Source organism: Xiphophorus couchianus, unplaced genomic scaffold (assembly GCF_001444195.1).
Source record: "Xiphophorus couchianus unplaced genomic scaffold, X_couchianus-1.0 Scaffold1000102, whole genome shotgun sequence".
Lineage (NCBI taxonomy): Eukaryota > Metazoa > Chordata > Actinopteri > Cyprinodontiformes > Poeciliidae > Xiphophorus > Xiphophorus couchianus.
The window spans coordinates 1,468,211-1,487,578 of NW_020963015.1; the positions used below are offsets into that span (position 1 = coordinate 1,468,211).

Below are 19,368 nucleotides of genomic sequence, written 5' to 3' on the forward strand. Positions count from 1 at the left end.
AAGCTGAGCCGTCGAAGATGAAAAGTACAACCAGGAACTACTTTCAGCAGCGGATGAACACAGTGAGACAGATGGGTGAGGGAGGGTCAGGCCCCCTACATGATGACCTCTGACCTCTCATTGTGTCTCTAAAGCGGCTGCCAGGGTGAGAGGATGACCTTTGACCCCTAGCCTTTTCTGCGCAAGAGTTTTAATATGAAAAGCTGCACCTGTCACTTCCTGTTTCTGCAGGAGACAAATGGTCCGAAAGTCCAGAACCGCTGAACTGGACCTCATCATCAGAACCAGGAACCTGCCCACCATCAGAACCTCCAGCAGTAAGGACCCACCTGAGTGCACGAAGTAGGCCAGGTAGAGGTCGAGCTCCTTGACGGAGACGCCGATGTGGTGCGGCTGGACGCAGAGCCCGGGGTTGGCGCACTGCGGCGCCTTGACGAGCCGCTCGCCGTCCGTGCTCTCCAGCGGGATTCCCTTGAACAGGATGACCATCACCAGGTCCAGGCGCCACACCTTGTCGGCCTGCCGCAGGCAGTCGATGCGCCGCATCTTGCCCTTCTGGTCCGGGTTGGACAGCACGCAGCACGGCGCCTTCTTGCCCGTCACCGTCAGCACGAAGTCCTCCCGGAACTCGGGCCGGATGTCCTTGCGCAGCTTGGCTAGGAGGCGAGACGCCCACTTCTGCTTCACCTCGGACTTCTCGCCCAGCAGCTCATCCTTCACCGCTCGCTCCTCCTCCTTCGACATGCGCTTCTCGTGCTTCTTGAAGTACTTCCTCTTGCGCGCCTGCAGGTTGAACCAGGTGTAGGCGAAGGCCCGGACGTGGGGGAGCAGCGCCTCGATGAACGGATGGAACTCATCCTGGGGACAGACAGAGACACGGTGAGACAGATTGAGACACGGCCGGCTGCTGCCATTGGCTGCAGTAACGCTGACCTCTGGTTGGCCGGGTGGAGAGAGCAAGAAGAGCAGCTTCCTGTTTCCATCCAACCGTTTATCCATCCAGTTGTGTTAAACAACAGAACAGATTCAACCTTGTCTGAATGCCGTATGGGCCCCAGAATGCCGTATGGGCCCCAGAATGCCGAAGAGGCCCCATAATGCCGTATGGGCCCCAGAATGCCGAAGAGGCCCCAAAATGCCATATGGGCCCCGGAATACCAATGAGGCCCTATAATGCCGAAGAGGCCCCATATTTCCGTATGGGCCCCGGTGTCTGACTGCATCATGGACATTTTTCCACCTGATTTCTGGAAATGTATTTCAGATTTCTGATGAATTCTGTCTCTCTGCAGAACCAGGAAGCCAAATGGTTTCCCTCAGAACCTGGAGTCTGTTTTGCAGGTTCTGCTCCAGGATCAGGTTAGATTTCCAGAAACAAAGGCCGGATGTTGAGAGTGAGTGTTGCTGCTCTGCGTTGGAGCGCCAGCTGCAGAGCTGCGCCCCCCGCCCCTCACACACCGCTCCGGGTCTGAATACGGATCTTTGTTCCTTCTTGGATCCGCTCCAGGAGAACGGGTTTGTCTCCCAAAGAGCCTCCAGCAGCTCAGCGGCTTCTCTCTGAGCTCTGGGCGCCGGACGGCGCTCCTGCTCGGCGTTAGAGTCCGGGGGCGGCCGAGATGAGCTGGGCTCTGCCGCCGCATTCCCACATTCCTGACCTGCTCTGTTCACACTCCGCCTGTCTGCCGCAAACCGAATCCCACTTAACGAGTCTCTGTCCGGCCTCAAAAGCAGCTTTTTCTGCCAGCGAGGGAGATGATCCCAACATCCTCGGGAACGTTTTCCCAAATGCTTCCAGGAAACTCTGGGGAGAAGTTGCCGTTTCTGGAAAATTGTTCATTTCCTCACTGACTCCTTTCCTTTCAGATAATTCAGTCGTTCTATTCTGGGAAGGAAAATCCAATTACAGCTTCAGGAAAACCAACTGAAGGAAAACAGGAAAATCATTTCCCAATTCAGGGATTTATTAAAAATATTTCTAATTATTTTTTTAACTCACTTCTTCCAATCAAATCTGCAGAAGAAGGATTTTGTTTTTTTAAATCCCCCAAAAAACAGGGGGAAAAAAATCCGTCAGAAAACTGGAATTTTTTGTGTGAAATTTTAAATAATTTTCCTAGATTCTGGTCCCGGTAAATCTTTCTTGTTATTCCAGGTCCTAAAATCCCACTGCGGCTCCTCCGGGTCGGACGCTGATTCTGGGAATAAAATGTGGGAATTCTGATCAAACAGCTGGAAACTTCATCTTCCAGGGCCGAGGGAGGGCCTGGGGGCCCGGGGGCCCAGGCAGGTTTCTATGCTCCCTGTTGGCACCGTGGAAACAGGAACAACCGGCCCAGTTGGCAACCGGCATGTGGAGGAGCAGAAACACAAATCCACTCCTGTCACTGCGATGCCTCTCACACCGAGGGGATCAGAGCAACCAGAGGGGTCAGCAGGGGGTCAGCAGGGGGCACCGGGGGGGGGCAGAGGCCCGCTGGACCTCCAGTGCATCCAGGATTGCACTCCGGCAGCTCCAGGCGGATCGCTGAGCAGTCCGGGCCTCCAGAACAACGATCCAAAACTGAAATCCATTCAGGGATTAAAATCTGCAAGTTTAGATTTTATTCCAACTGCAGAAAAAGAACCAGAACCAGAACCAGCAGCAGAACCTCCTGGATTTAAACTCATAACCTTGCCTTTACTGCACAGTAAATTATTCTTGATTTTGTTTCTACTTTTAATCATTTTCTTCTATGCTGCTGCTATGCCTGAATGTAAAGAAGATAAATATTTTCATTTTATTCTATTCTGTTTTCTGTGGTAAATAAAATCACAGCCACAAAAATGTCCAAACTACTGGTGTAAAAAACCCTAAATATTAAATATTTAAAATGTTAAACAAAGTTAAACCTGTTGAATTCAGTAATTCTATTTATATTTCTACTCTAGTTATTGCTTAATAATTTCCACAAATTAAGTGAACAAATATTGTTCAGAAATGTATCGAATTTAACAGGAGATATCACAAAAGATGCCCCCTAGTGGCTGGGCAGAAACCGCTGACGTCATCTCAATAAAACTTAGAAAACAGAAAGGCCCGATTATTTACAATTAACAATTTCAACATTTGGAGAAAATCCTCTTTTTTTTCTAAACATTGCAGCAGTTAAAGTCAAAGAGTGAATCAAGTGTTTGTGACGGCAGCTGAGCGGGATTAGAACCAGCAGTCAGTCAGTCAGGCTGCTGATTATTGGTTTAACAGGCTGATAATCTGATTAGCGCTCCTGTTTGCTGCTGCAGCTTCAGACCAACTTCAAACACAGAGAAGCTCCAGATTTAGCGGCGTTCCTGCAGGAACATCCAGCGGATCAGAGCAACGAAAGGTTCTGCGGAGAAAACAGCAAATTTCATTCAAATGTTCCTGAATTATCAATAAATCTCATCCCTTCAGATTTAGCAGCACAGCCAGTAATTATTCAGCTCTGGGATTTAATCTAAATGTAATTTATTAAAGCCTTTGCTCAGATTAAAAAGGATTTCACAGAAACGGATCAATTTAAATATTTGTGTCTGATGCAGGAATAAAAATAAAATCAGCCCAATTTGTTCTGAGGATTTAATCCGGGCTGTCCCCGTTTCCCTCAGAAACACGAAGGGAGACTCTAAATGCTGATTTTAACCTCTGACCCTGAAGGCATCCCTGCAGGTTGCAGCAGGACTTTAGGTGTTTATGAGGTTTAAATTTAGGAAGAACCCAGGAGTCATCCGGTTCGGTCCGCGGAGTCACATCAGATCAGCTCCGGTTCCTGGAGTTCTGCTGCAGGCCGCAGGTTCGGTTCCGGCCCGAACAGCCGCAGGAAGGCAGGCTTCAAGAGGAAAACCGGGCTTCTCGCTCAGACGCCCACAGGTGACCGAAACACGGCCAGAATCAGGACCGGAAAACCGGCCGCTTCTCCCGCTTCCTGCGCGGCACAGCCGCAAAGTTTAAGAGCAAAGAAAAGAGAAAAACCCGCCGGGTTCGGAGTCCAAATTCTGGTTCCTACCAGAACCGTCTCAGTCCAATCACAGCCGTGAGCCTGCTAGAGCTTCCCGAGTAACGGCGTCGGACGCCACCGGGCAGAACCGAACCGGAACACATCACTGCCAGACCTGGTAAATGTGGACCGGGCTGTGGAGGAAGTTTGGCGCTCCAGCTGCAGCGCGCAGCCGCTGGCAGAAAGCCGGAGGTAAAGGGACTCACCTGGGTCAGACATAGCGGAGAATACATATCTGTCCGCTGGGCTCTGAGCTCCGGAAGCTGTGTGCGACCGCGCGCGTGCGCGCACGTGTGTGTGTGGGGGTGTTACTGTAACTCCAGTGTGTGTGTGTGTGTGTGTGTGTGTGTGTGTGTGTTGGTCTGTGTGTGTGAAGAGCGAAAAACAAAGTGTGTGTGAGAGTGAGTGAGGGGGAAACGGAGCCCTCCTTCTGCCCGCTTCGCTTCACATTTCCGGGCAGAGCTGAACTTCGGACCCGCCCCGGGTCACGGTCCGGACCTGTGGAGGCCCTCCGCCAGGGAGCGCACAACTTTCCGCCCACAATCCAACCGCATCTCCGGCGACACCGCACAAGTCCAGTCAGAGCAGCAGCGAGGACCTCAGGAGGTTCGACGGACAGAACAAAGATACAAACCGGTCCCGAACTGAATTTCACAGAACCCAAGAACCGCGTCCAGAAGCGCCCCCCGCCGGCATCCCTGACCGCTCTGCGGTGCGCCGCGGCCGGCGTGCGGCTCCCCTGCGCTCCGGAGAAAGAGAGCGGTGCAGCAACGGAGTCTTTCCCGGGACAAGCGCTGCCGGGAGCGGGGAGAGGTGGCGGGACGACCCGGGAGCCGAGAGACTGTCCCGAACTCCTCCAGCTCCGAACACCGGCTCCTCCGCTGCTCCTCCGCCGGACTGCGTCGCTCCGTGTGCGGCCACAGACTGATCACACGCGCCGCTGATCGATCACAAATAACAACATCGATCCTCCGCGCGCACTTTCACAAGTATACTGCTACTGGGTGCGCGCGCGCTTGCACGAGAGCGCCACTAGTGCCCTCCCCCCTCCTTAGGACAGAGAGGAACAGAAGGTGGAATACCGGAGGAGAACCGGGTCAGAACCGCAGAAGAAGTTACTGAAGTCACCAAACTACTTCTTCATCATCATCATCATCATCATCATCACGATGATGATGATGGTGGGCTCAGCACCATCAGGTGTTTTGGGGGCGGAGCTTGTGCCTCAACTGTCCAGGTTAGAAGTTGAAGGACCCGACCCACATTTTTATCAGTCCCAACTGGACTGAACCCGGTAGCTGCAGAATCACAGATGCTGCCATCAGAACCCATCTGGACACAATCATGTGGGCCATCAGAACCGGAAGCTTCACTAGTCCAGAACCAGGCCGTGCTGTGGATCAAGAACCGCCTCCACTGGTTCTGATCCAAAGCAGCCTGCGGGTTCTGAGGAACCAGCACCAGAACACACTCTGTGCTCTGATTGGTCCAAACGAATACACCTCAGCAGCTCAGCTTTGCTCTGATTGGACAGGTGATCAGAACCAATCAGAACTCAGTGAGCTGAAGGCCCGATGAATCCTCAGAACTTGACCTGATTTCTAACCAGAACCTGAACCATCAGAACCAGAAACAGCAGATCCCATCTTGGTTCAGGTCTATAGTGCTGAGTAGAACCCGTTCCTGCTGCAGGTTCCTCTGGGTTCTGCCTGAGCCCCCTGGTGGAGGATGGAGGTACTACCAATCGATCCCAGAGCAGGCTAAGCCGGGTAGTTATCGACGGTTCTTGAGTTTATTGTTAGAAAATCTAACTAGTGAAATATGCTAATGGCTAACAAACCAAACACAAGACTCTCAGTTGGGAATCTTCAAACAAACGTATCAAACTGCAACGGTCCATCGACTTCAGCAGGCGCTTCTGTCACAGAACAACCTGAGTGTTTAAAGGCCAGGTCAGGTGTCAAAGGTCATCACTAAAACTAGACAGATTTGTGTATTTTTCAGGACATAAAACATGATTGGGGTAAGCTAAGCTCTGCTGCAAGGGGGCAGAGAGGGCAGTTGGCCCCACCAGTTGCCCCCTGTAGATACGGCCCTGGAACAACCAGAGAACGTTCAGCAAGAAAACCTAAGCTGGATGAACGGCAGCCTGGGGCGCCATCTGCAGGCGGAGGGGACGAACTGCAGCCTGAGAACACAACCAGAACCATTCCAGAACCAGAACCAATGCAGAACCGGAACGGAAACAGAACTATTCCAGATCCAGAACTTAACGAGGGTCCAGATCGGTTCTGTCAACAGAACCGGGCCCACGTGACTCCCAACAAAACCACCTGGAGGAAGAGGAGCTGAAACCCAAAACATCAACGTGGTCGTTGCCATAGAGACGGTGGAGGTTGGGAAGGCAGTGGGGGGGTGACGCTATAGGCTGGCACCGGGCCTGGACCAGAACCAGAACTGAAACATCTCCTGACTCTGATCTGGCAACAGAAGATCCGTCTCCAGGTTTCATCTGTTTGTCTGTCATGCAGAGGAGGAAGAGGAAGAGGAGGAGGAAGAGGAGGACAGTCGGTGTTTGATTCCCAGCCGTTTCACCATCTGTCTCCAGAAAGCCGGCAAGATGCCAAAACCCTGAGAGCCAGAAGGAGCCGGGAGGAAAGCAGCTTCCTGAATTATTGATCCCATCTCAGGAAAACAACAGAACCCGATCAGAACCAGAAGCAGAACCTAATCAGATCCACAAAAACATCAGAACTTCATCAGAACCATGACAGAGCATCTGCAGCAAATCCAACACATTTCTACTAATGGCAGGATTTTAAAACATTCATTCCATAATTAATTTCAGATTTAAAGCATTAAATATTTTAATACAATTCATTGTTTTTTTGTGTTAAGAGTTCTGGCAGGAACCTTTGTATTCCTGTTTCTGGTAAGTCGGCAAATTTGACGCACAGCTACATCGCTAACAGCAGCAATGAAGCTGATTCTCTTGGATAATTTCTGCTTCTAAACGATTTGATGCTGGGAAAGACTATTGTTGTGTTCAAGTTATGCTAAAAAGAGTTAGCCTATCAGAAGCTAAGCTAGCATAAAATAGCATTTGAATGCTAAACATGTTACGGCTAATGCTACTGTTAGCTGCTAAGGAATCTCAAAGATGAACTTTGCTCCAGTTTGGTGGTTGTCTGTTGATGAGAAGGTTGATTAACTGCATAAACTGTTTTAATGGAGTCACTAATTTCTCCTCATATCAGGACTTTATTCCTGAACTAGACACTTTAACTAACCCAACCTGAACCAGAACTTGATTCACACCTCACCCCTGACCTCTGACACTTAACAAGGGGTCCACCGCACCAGAACCGGGCTTTGGGCCCCATAAGGCCAGTGGCCTTCAGAAGGTAAGTAAATGTCACCAAGATGGCCCTGAATGGCATAGCTAAACAAGTATACCCACACACACGCACGCACACACACAAACAGGATTACTCAGCGCAGCAACAAAAGAACCAGAACCGTCTCACTAAAGTCCAGAATCGGTCCAGTTTACGACAGACCTCTGGTGCTAGAACTGTCCTCTCGACCCGGAAAAGGTTCTGACGGCTCCTGATCCAGGTCAGCAGGTTCTAATGGTTGGTGGTTCTGAAGTAGTCGGCCCGGTCCCAGCAGAACCACCACAGAGACCTGTTCATGGATCCATCCAAGGAAAAAAACTCAGATTCTTCCACAGAACCAAAATATCTGCTGAGCGCTGAAGGGAAGGCAGCCAGGGGTCAAAGGTCAGCCTCCTTACATTCATCTATTCTGCTTTCTGGCTCTCACACACACCCTGCTGCCCACGCACATCCCGGCTCCTCCAGAGCCGGCCCAGCTCTGCAGCTCAGAGAAGGAGCCTGCAGGCGAGAAGCAGGCCAGCAAACCCCCCCGCTTTGACAGGAAACCAGTTAAACCAGTCAGGGATCCACACCGCGCTGTGCTGCGGTTCTGATCCGCTCATCCTTCCTGTTCAGTGATCCGATTGGTTCTGGTTCAGCTTCTCACTCCGACCCAAACAGGCGACCCATAAGGTTTCTGTCAGGAAGTTGAAGAGAGAAAAAAGTTTATGTTGGAGCAGAAGGAGCTTAACACACACACACCCACACACACCCACACACACACACACACACACACACACACACACACACACACACACACACACACACACACAGAAACAGGCAGTTGTGTTTTCGTGTCTTGTGGGATCTTCACATTGACATTCATTCATGTTCTACAGCTTAACCTCTGACCCAAAAACAGAATTTCCCTCATGGGGAGCAAATGTCCCCCAAGGAGCAGAGGTCCCCACAACCCCACATTGTCGACAGAAATAAGTTCCCACAGGGATACAAAAACCTGGTTCAGACACAGAGAAACACACACACACACACACACAGATGCTCAGTCTGCCTCCAAACACAGAGCAAAACAACAGGAGAGCAGCCAGATGTTGGCAGACAAACAGATCTGCACACACAGCTGGAGACGGAGACAGGTGGGTCAGGACAACAGCCAGTCAGACTGCTGCTCTGATTAGTCATGTGACCCATCAGAAGCTCTTTGGACGCCTCGTAAGTTGTCACAGAGCTGCTTCCTGATTGGACATTGATCAGCCAATCAGGGGAAACGTGTTTGATACATTCAGATGAAACCTGATTGGCCAAGAGAAGAAGAAATAATGTATAAAAATAGAAATAATAAAAATAAAACATAAACTAAAGTAAGACAATGAAAACATAAAATATTAAAATAGAAATGGTAAAGGAGAATAAAAATAAAATAGAAATCATAAATAGAATTAAAATTAAAACACTAATAGAATTGATAAAAACACAAATACAAAATCAAAAATATTAAAAATATAAAATATAAAAATATTTTTTTATCATCTGCTGTTGCATCAACCTTCAGCCCTCGCAAACATGGAGAATCAGCATTCAGCTTCTATACGCCATAGATCTGGAACAAACTTCTAGAAAACTGCAAAACAGCCAAAACACAGAGTTCCTTTAAGGCCAAACCAGCTGGTTGGAGCTGCTTTAGAAATATAATCAATGAAACATTAATAATCAATGCTACATTGGTCAATAATCTGATGTGAATCGGCGGCAGAACGTGACGCTTCAGTTGTTTCTGTTTTTAGGAAGTAAAGTTCTGTTGCTGAAATTTGCTGAGCAAATAAAGTTTGATTGATTGAACATGTAAAAATCTGAATCCTGTTTAAACTGGAATATTGGACTTTTCTGCAGGCCACCCGTCCAGAACCAGAACCTGAATAGGACCAGCAGAGAGGAGGAAGCATGGAGGAATGCCTCCCTCTGCTGGCCGCCACTGGGAACTGCAGGAAATCGGTTGATTATGATTTAGGAGTTCTGGTCAGCAGAACCAGAACTCCTGGTATCAGGGCACAGATGCTTTTATTCCGAATGTTCCAGCATCCGGTCCGCCTACACTCTAGAACCTCAGAACCGGACCTCTGGAATGTCTGCGGATCCAGCGGCTGCTGGCAGACCGGTACCGGTTCTGGTCGGTTTCATCCTCACTAATCAGGAACACGTCTGTTAGTCCTCGAGGGTCCAGTACCAGCTCGCCACGAACCAACCCAGAACCAGGAAAACACGACAAACAATATAGTTGCCGTCAGCAGAGACCCGGTTCTGCTGAAGTTCTGCTGAAGTCGATCCAGCTGTCTGCAGCTTATATGGAGGATGGGAGGCAAAGCAGCTCCATCCAGGATGGAGGAACAGGGTCAGAACCGAGTCAGAACCGGGTCAGAACCGTGTCAGCGACCGGGTCCAGCCAGGGTTGCCACCTTTCAGAAATCAAAATAAGGGAAGCCCAAAACGGCGTGTCACTCTCTGGTGGGACAGACGGTACTTCATGGCAGGTTCTGATCCATAGAACCATCGTTAATAGAGGTTTCTTAGAAAACCCCAAACTCTGCTCCAATCAGAGTCGCACGTTTCTACTGAAGTAGATTTATTTAAGCTTTAATTAAGCAGGTTTCAAATGTATTTGGTAAAAATCTATTCTAGTACTGAGAAATTGATCATAACACATGATTTAATATTCAAAATGTCCTCAGACAGACAAAAATATAAAAGTTACGTGAAAATTCTGGGATGTTAAAGAATATGACCAAAATATTTACAGAAATAAGGAGTTAGATTTTGGAGGCTGGATATAGACCAAAAGGTCGGCCGTGTGTTTTCATCAGGGCACTTTAAAAAAATGAAACAACAAAAACAGAGCAATATTTCATCATTTAATATAATAAGTGAGTCAAAGAGCCACTTGGTCTCCAGAGATCCAGGCTGCAGATCCCTGACAGATGGAAAGTCTGATCCTATCTATATACAGCAGCTAAAATTGCAGCACTATCATTTTTAATTCATTGTCAAAGTAAACTTGTGAAAGTTAAATAAATGTTAACTAAGTCATTTATTTAGTATAGTTTCCTCAGGGCCCCTGGGGCCCCGGGGCCCCCTGGGGCCCCCTGGGCTGCAGGTCTGGTGTTTTATTGTTAGCATGTCTTTTTTCTTCATGGATCAGAAATCAGGTTATGCAAACTGGTAAACCACATTGACAAAATAAGAAATAATAATACATTGAACACTGAATTGATCAAATTCATTTTTAAACAAAATACACAGAAACAACTAACAAACTTTTAAATTTAGAAAATATTTATGTATTTATTTACTGTTAATCTCTTAGTATGATTTGTTCTTTAAGTGGCCATTTATATTATTTTGTATATCTCCTGCCACTGTGTTTCAGAGACAGGAGAGTTTTAGTGCTGTCAATCACAATCTCATGTGGCTGCTCATCCCTATGCTGCAGCTAGCGCAGCCTAGGTGCATCTAGTTAGCATAGCTATCAATTACAGCAGATAAACATTTTTCCTGTAATGATAAGTTGTTTCTCCACCATTAGCACATTTAGCAGTGAGTGAATGAGGATGATTGACAGCACTAAGACCCTCCTCCTGGTTCTGATTGGTTGTTTTGGTCGGAACGTTGCTTTACTTTAGCTAGCAATAGCAGTTCAGGTGGAGGAGATTGATTGTTTTCACAGATTACCTGTCTTATAACAAACTGTCATGACATGGTGACAATTTTAACAAATATGGAGAAAACATATTTTTTATTAAAGTTATGTATTACAGCTTTAATAAAATGCAACTACATAGCATTTGATGAGAAATGTGGATTGTTTTATGTGTATTTTGCATGTTGCCTCTGACTGTTGCTGGTGGGGAGAAACATTTCAGTATCTAAAACTAATAGAACAAATTGAAGCAACATACTTGCAAACTGAATGTGGACTGTTGGATGTAAAATTCATGATCAGTAAATATTGTGCTAGTTATCAGTATTGGACCAAAGAAAGCAAACCTTTAAAATTGTGAAGCTTTTGATGAGTCAGATAAACTCAAGAAATTGTAACAGCAGCTGCGTGGGGGGCCAATTTAACTTTTTGTCATGGGGCCCCAAGATTCCTGGCTGCGCCCCTGATCCTCACTAACATTGTTCAGCCTGGAAACACGTCTTTCCTTTTACGACTGTATTTTTGAAAGCATTTCTGCTTCTAAGGACGGTGGAGAATCAGTGGACGTTTTTAAAAGACGCGGGTTGATAGCAGCTCACCGTGGCTGCGTAGCGTCCGTCTCTAGGTAACCATGACAACGTCCTGGGGTCCTTCAGCTCCTGCCACGAGAATTTAGCTGACCTTAATATTTCCTGGCTTTTATTTTAGTAATTTTTGTTGCAGTTACTGTTGACATGCGTGTGATAGGCGTGTGTGTCTCAGAGTGTGTATGTGTCAGTGTGTCAGTGTGTGTCTCAGTGTGTGTGTGTCAGTGTGTGTCTCAGTGTGTGTGTGTCTCAGTGTGTGTGTATCAGTGTGTGTCTCAGTGTGTGTGTGTCTCAGTGTGTGTGTATCAGTGTGTGTCTCAGTGTGTGTGTGTCTCAGTGTGTGTGTATCAGTGTGTGTCTCAGTGTGTGTGTGTCTCAGTGTGTGTGTGTCAGTGTGTGTCTCAGTGTGTGTGTGTCCAGCTGCTCCTCATTATCTCGGATGTTTCACCAGAAAGGAATTTATTTTATTTTATTTTATTTTATTTTATTTGCTGAAGACGATCCGCTGATCGGGGAACTTCCTGCTCTGCGGTTCTGCAGGACCTGCAACGTTTTGACGAGCCACAGCGATCCGGTTGCAGCGCCGGCCGGGCCGGGCCTGGCCGGGCCGGGCCCGGAACCCAAATAAACCGAGGAGGAGGAAGAGGAAAGCTCTCTGTTTACATCTGAGATAAATCAAAGCAGAGCTACAGGAAGTTCAGCCTCAGGCCCGGCCCGCTTTATTAGAACCAGAACCGCATACATGCTTCCTGCTGGGGCCAGGGGGCTGATGGCTGAAGGTTCTGGTTCTGACCCAGTTGGACCCGGTGCCTGGATGGCGCCCCCTGCGGTCCAGAAACAGCCAGCTGCAGGTCGGGTTCTGGTCCAGAACCTTTAAATATCAGACAGAACCAAAAGCAGAGAGCTGGACGGACCGGAACCGTCTGAGCATGGCAGCATCATGCTGCGGGCCGGTACCGCTCCAGCTGCCCTTCCAGGTCGCTGGTTCGATTCCCGCTTTGAGCAGCTCCAGCCCAGCAGGGGCTCAACCTGGACCCGGCCCAGTCCGGTTCTCTCCAGGACCATCCTCAGAAACCCAATCCGCTTCAATTCCGGGTTCTGTGGCGCCTCCTGCAGGAGATCAAGATTATGGAAAGTCTTCATTGTTGACCTTTGACCTGAAGGTGGGTCACAGAGGATGGCCCGGTTCTGTAAATGGGTCGGGTCCGGATCATGTGATCCAGAGAACCAGCAGGTCCTCCAACATCTGGCGGCGGCGCTAATCGGATCGGCCCAGCTGCTGCGCTGAGGTTCTGATCCATTTACTGATTGGTTAATCACTCAGAGCCGCAAAGAAGATCACACTGAGCGCGCTCAGAACCGTTCCGGCAGGAACAGAATGTTTCCATGGGAACAGAGAGAAACCATCATCAAGGAGCAGTGGCAGTGCCAGAGGGGGGCTAGGGGGCGCTATCGCTCCCTGGGAAATATTAGATTTGGGGTTTTTTCAATCTGATTTAACATTATTTATATAGTTTATTTAGTTGTTGCAGCATTTTCATCAAAAGACACAAAACAGAAACATATTATATATCAAGTTAAAAAAAAAACATCACGCAAGAGGATTTGAACTTTGTCTATGGTATCATCACTCTGACGATGCTGGCTCCGCCCCCAATCATTCAGGGTATTTATCAGCAACTGACCAATCGGTGGTCAGAAAGTGGAGATGGACCGACTGTCAGTGTTTATCATAGCAAACTAAAAATGTTAGTTAGTAAGAAGGTAACTGGTATTAAACATAACATGTTTTGATCATAATAGTGATAGTCAAATTAAGCCCTGTAGCGGTTAATTGGGCAATTAAATAAACACGAGTTAATTAAAAAACAAATATATATTTGACCCTTTGCAGCTGACGTCTCTCTCTCCACCATGATGGATGTCCAAAGCTATGCTGTCCTGTAAAACCTGTGAAATGTACATGTGGCCTAATGTCACTTTTATTTAGTTGATTTGGCAGTAAAATGTTCACAAGCTGGTGCTGGTCGGCTGAACAGACAGACAGGAGTCCAAACCAAACCTGTCATTTTATTTTAATGAGGAAAGATGCTGATGGACGCAGGAATCAAGCTTGAATGTAAAAGATTTGTTTTGGAGTTACTTGCACATATTTGTAAATTACATGAAATAATTGTTAATGAAATCAGAATTACTGCCTTTTTATTTTTGATACACATCAGAGCATAAACTGAATAGCTAACAGCAGCTAACAGTCACAATGTTAGCTGCTATGCTACGCATGTTAGCATAGCGCTCAGTAGAACCCAGATCTCGTCACAATGACTGTTAGCTGCTGGTGTAACCGCAGATTTACAGCGAAAACTTTATCCAAGGTAAGAAGATTAACGTTCATAAATATGATTAGAAAGATATCAAATATCGCATTATGGAGAAGATAGCGTCTGACCATCAGTAACCATGGAAACAATGCCACGCCGTCATGTAGCCTAGCATGTATGGAAAAAATGATTAGCGTCTCGTTTTCTGTAGGTTTTTAAGTTGCTGCGGTTTAAGAGGAAACGCTGTTTATGACACCGTGACATAAATCATGTGGTGTGAATTCATGGTAAATTGATCGACACGTCAGCAGGTTCGGTTTCTCAGCTAGCTGGTCCGGGTTTCTGTGAATCTATGAGCCCAACCAGGTGAGTTACCTTCACAGACAAATGATCTTGATTCCAGCAAATAGAAACCAGGAATAAACACAAAAACAACTTTATCTGCTCAGTTCAATCCTCCAGATTCTCACTTCGATCTGCATCATGGAGCTTCCATCGATTAAGTGACGTAGTTGCAAAGGGTCAATTCTTGGTTTCGTCTTTGTCATCGATGCTGTTTTAACCTAAACAATGTAATATTTTCTGGACGCCATCTGGCTAATGGCTCACGGCTTCATGCTGACGTTGATAAATTTGAATCATTCTGATTAAAATAACAACATTAATGAGTTGATAACTATAAGATCCGTCATCACAGCCTCAGTAAAATGCTTAGCTCCCCTTTGGACCTGCAGGAAAACATTCTGGAGCCGCCGCTGTCAGGGAGAATCTACTCTGTTGAATCAGAACCGGACCGTAGCTGGTTCTGCCGGGTACGGTTAACCCAGCATGGACAGACCGTCCAGAACCGGAGTCGCTCCGATCCAAACGGACTCCTGACAGATCCGCTCTCTTCGAAGCAGCGAGGCGTGAAGCTGCAAACAGGAAGAACCGGCGCCGCTGGTACCGGGCCAGAACCCTGACGGCTGCCTGGCAGGAGCCCAGCGGTGCCGGTGGAGCAAACAGCCTGAAGACTGACGCGGCGGCGGCCCAGAGCCCGGAGCAGATGGCGCCGCTGGTTCTGGTTCCAACATGTTCCTGTCACCACAGACCCCGCCCCCTACACCCAGCCTGACCTCTGATTGGCTGCTGCTCCACACAGAATCGTTTTGAAATGTGGAAATAGGCCGGAGCTGCATCACACCCAGAACCTCTGACCCGGTTCTGATGTCTGACCCAGAACCTCTGGCTGATGATGATGACGAAGAGTCAGATCGAGCTGCTGGTCCCAGGAAACCTGGACCGGATCAGAACTGGTCATGTGACCTGCTGGTCCTGGAGCGGACCTGGTTACCAACAAGTCCTATTAAAACAGAGAGGAGACATGCTAGCGTTAGCCTATCGCTAACTGAGGCGGATCAGGTCAGAACCTTTAGTCAGCAGAATCGGGACCTGCAGGTCCTGGAACATCCTGACAAGTCCTGATGGTCAGCAAGTTTCACTACCTTCAGAGAAGCATCCTAGTCCTTCAGGTCCTCCAGGTCCTTCATTTCCTCCAAGTCCTTCATTTTGCTGAATTACGGATTTTTATGAATATTTATTTGACTAAATCAGGTATAAAATGTTTACAGTTTGAAACTTGAGACATTGAAATAAAATATGATGGAACATGAAGACGTGACTTCAGTGACGTTTCTGCTCAAGGTTTTTTTAGTGCTATTGTTTCTGTATTGATCATATTTAATCTCCTGTGGTGTTAGCATGTTAGCATAGCGCTCAGTAGAACCCAGGTCCCGTCAGACCGTCAGTTCCCGAAACCACGGGTTAAAAACCTGGTAAACGGGAAGGTTTGCTCAGTGAAACTGTTTATTTTCTAACTTTTTATTTCAGAGATTTGCGTTTATTTATTTCTGTTTTTATGGAGTTTTATTTTTAAAGACGAGAAGCCTGGGCTGGTTCTGGTGTCGCTTCCAAAGAACCACAGGAGCGGGACGGAGGTTCTGGTACCGAGACTACAATGGTTCTGCTCAGGAACGGCAGTCAGGTCGGAGTCAGAAGGTCCAGAACCAGAACCGGTCCTGCTTTCTCTGATTGAAACGGGCCAGTCCACATCTGGTCCACTATGAGAAGTACTGAACCAGAACCTCTGAGGAGGAGGAGTCTGCTCTTCATCAGAACCTGCCGGGCCTCAGAACCATGGGCCGACCCGGTTCCTGCTGCTAATTTTACATAAATAAAATAAAGTTGTTTAATTTAAATATGTTAATGAGGCGCAGCAGGATCCAGATTCATTTATTAAAACTGATTCTGCTCAGAATCAATAAATGATATTTATAAACGATTTTCCACAATAATCCTGTAAAAACCAGTTAGTTCTATAAAAATACTAAATATTACATTAAAAAGTTTCATCAATAAACTTTTCTTTGATCTTTTCTGTTTCTAATTATTTTTTCTTCAGATCTGAAAACTCATTTAATCTTCATACAGATTCTGAATATTAACTGAGATCAAAATGATTTTGTAAATTTAGCTGAACTAGATTTTATATTTGAAATAAACTCGATATTTTAACAACCTGCCTTTAATAATATTAATAACAATTAATTAACAATAATCATAACAATGATTAGTTGTTATCTGAGGCTGAACTGCAGAACCGGACCGGATATTGGAGCCTGGAGCGATCTGGACCTCAGCATGAGGCGGGTCGGTTCTGGTCCGGATTAGAGCTGAAACTCGACCCAGAAGCCCAGAGAACCGGATCCATCCGGACCAGACCGAGGGGAGGACCCAGAACCCATCCTCTCTGGGTCGATCGGAACCGCAGAACCAGTGGCAGGTTGCGGTCCAAACTGGACGACTGCATCGGTTCTGATCTCAGAGGCGATCAGAAAGTTTGACTTTGATTTTTTCATTTTCCACATTTGAGCTGCTGAGCAGGAAACTTTGACTAGACCGAGTGCAGAGTTTTAATCTGTTCAGGAAGAGAAGCCATGAAGTTTCTTATCCTGTGTGAAAGAGAACGTTCACCGCGGAACGTTCGTTCACCGCGGAACGTTCGTTCACCGCGGAACGTTCGTTCACCGCGGAACGTTCACCGCAGAACGTTCACGGCAGAGCGGATACAAACTTTTACTTTCAGGTGAAGTTCATTACCGCAGCAGACGATAAATCACTCAAACTTCCTCTTCTCCCGGGAGATGGTGGCTACGCCTCCGGTTGCCGGGGCAACGTGATGTCGGCGTGATGTCACAGTGTCCAGGCCACGGGGCGAGCGAGGCCGCGGGGAGGGGGGAGAGAGAGGACGGCGTGTTCAGGAAGTTCAAGCAGACAAACTCTAATCCTCCAATTTCCTCCTTTAATCATCTCTGGCTGCTGCAGACCCGGCCCAAATCAGAACCAGAACCAGAACCCGGCCCGGACACAGAGACACTGTTAACCCTACAGAACCAGGACCAGAACCAGAACCGGGTCACACCAGGGTCAGAATCTGCTGGTGTCATTATTTATTCTGATCGTTTTTAGACTAGAAATGAAACATAATTAACCTGCCAGACCGAGTCTCTGACCGACCGAGTCTCTGACCGACCGAGTCTCTGACCGACCGAGTCTCTGACCGACCGAGTCTCTGACCGACCGAGTCTCCTTCATGTTGCTGGACTCTGTTCATGCCGACCAGAACTCGGCAGGATTAGAAATATGAGCGAATATTAAATATGATTCATGAGTTTCTGAGTATTTTTTGAGAACCAAGACCGGAACCAGAACTGGTGGCTGTGCATGAATATGGATCAGAACCACAGAAATATGCAGAATTATCTTATTGCTTCATTTGGTTCAGAAGTTCTGATGGGCTGGTAAAACGGTTCTGTTGGACGGGTCCATCAGAACCGCCCATCAGAGAAAATTCAGAAAATATCAGCAACTTTTCAACTCCTTTAAACGCGTTCCTTCAAAGGTTCTGTTTGGGGTCTGGTTCCGTCTGTCAAGCAGAACCAGAACCCCAATGAAGACAACAAGACTCCTGCTGCAGAACCTCCTCCGTCTGATCGGTTCTGATCGGTTCTGCTCTTGCAGCTGGCGGGGGTTCCTGCTGTTACTAACCGGTCCAAACGGGCCGGCAGCGGCTCAGCATGTTCCGAGGAAATAAATCCTCTCACCAGAAATTAAAATGGATTTTTTTAAATGTTGATATATTTTTAAAATATATTTTTTTTTAATATCTGAAATTTATCGCAGTTTTCAGATTAATTTAGTTCAGATAATTAAATAAAAGTACAACAGAACTTTCTAATATCTTCTGGTCCGGTTCGGTCCGTTTATAGGGATTAAAACTTAATTTATTAGAAATCATAATTTTCCTGCTCTGCTGTAAAAATGCAACGACAAAATAATAACTCAGCATTTTCTGACTAAATTATGTTTTTATATTTTTAAATATGTCGAAGTAAAATCTGTAATTTATGTCTCTTAAATTTTAATAACGAAATATTTTCAGGGTAAATAAACTGAACCAAAAATTAAACTAAAATTTTAATTTTAAACTGCAGCAAATTAGACACCAGCAGAAATTTACAGCGTTTCATTGGACCCGCAGCGGTTCCGATCATTTTTGCTTTCTGCTCCAAATGAAACTCAAATTAAATCCGAACCGCCGCGGCATCAAATCACAATTAAAGCATTTTATTTTAAATCAAAACTAAATTACGTTCAATTATAATCAAATCTGCAGCAGAAACATCGAGCATTAACCCAACTTTCCCCGATCAACCAGAACTGAACAAGCCGAACACAGACGCGGGTTCGGGTCCATGCAGGACGGTCACAAGCCGCCGCTGCGTGTCCGTGTCGGTCTGCGTGTCCCGGTCCAAACGTTGGAGGGAATTCGGTCCCGTTCCAGAGAAAATAAAGCCACCTTTGTTGCTGCTTTCCCCGAACCTGCAGCTCTGCAGCGGCGGTCCGTCCGGAGCTCCGAACCGGACTCAGGCCGCTGCGACCGGGGCCTGGCAGGGAGCCGTCCGGTAACGAACCTCGCTTTTAACGTCCAGCTCATTTGGACCAACAGAACACAAAGAGCCATTGTAGCCCCACACCCCCCCAGAACCGCCCCCTCCCAGCACCCTCAGCGACGAGGGGGGTCAGAGGTCGCCTGGCCCCGCTGACCGCCAAACGCTGCCTACTGTGTCCCGGCGCGGCGACCCGAGCCTCGGCCCGAACCGGGCCAGGGAGGCGGCAGACCGCTAATTAGTAGCCGCGGGGAGCGCACTCAGAGCCGGACACTTCCTGGCGATGACACCGAGCCGCGGAGCGTAGCCGGCGGCCGCGGGCAGCGGGACTGGAGCGGGACAGGAGCGGGACCAAAACCGGACTAGGATC

The 19,368-nt window shown here is 47.5% G+C and overlaps 1 protein-coding gene across 6 annotated transcripts in view; it reads right to left on the minus strand.

The window, feature by feature from the left end:
* The window catches only part of nfia (nuclear factor I/A), an 82,408-nt gene that overhangs the window by 62,656 nt on the left and 384 nt on the right, over positions 1–19,368 (minus strand). For 3 of the 6 annotated variants that reach the window (XM_028011911.1, XM_028011906.1, XM_028011910.1), the window contains exon 2: positions 330–858. In XM_028011911.1, coding sequence (XP_027867712.1) covers positions 330–858 — 529 coding nt within the window. Of the gene's footprint in view, positions 1–329; positions 859–933; positions 2,798–4,219; positions 7,155–19,368 lie in introns of those variants that run through there. The other 3 variants (XM_028011912.1, XM_028011909.1, XM_028011908.1) reach the window with 3 other exon arrangements.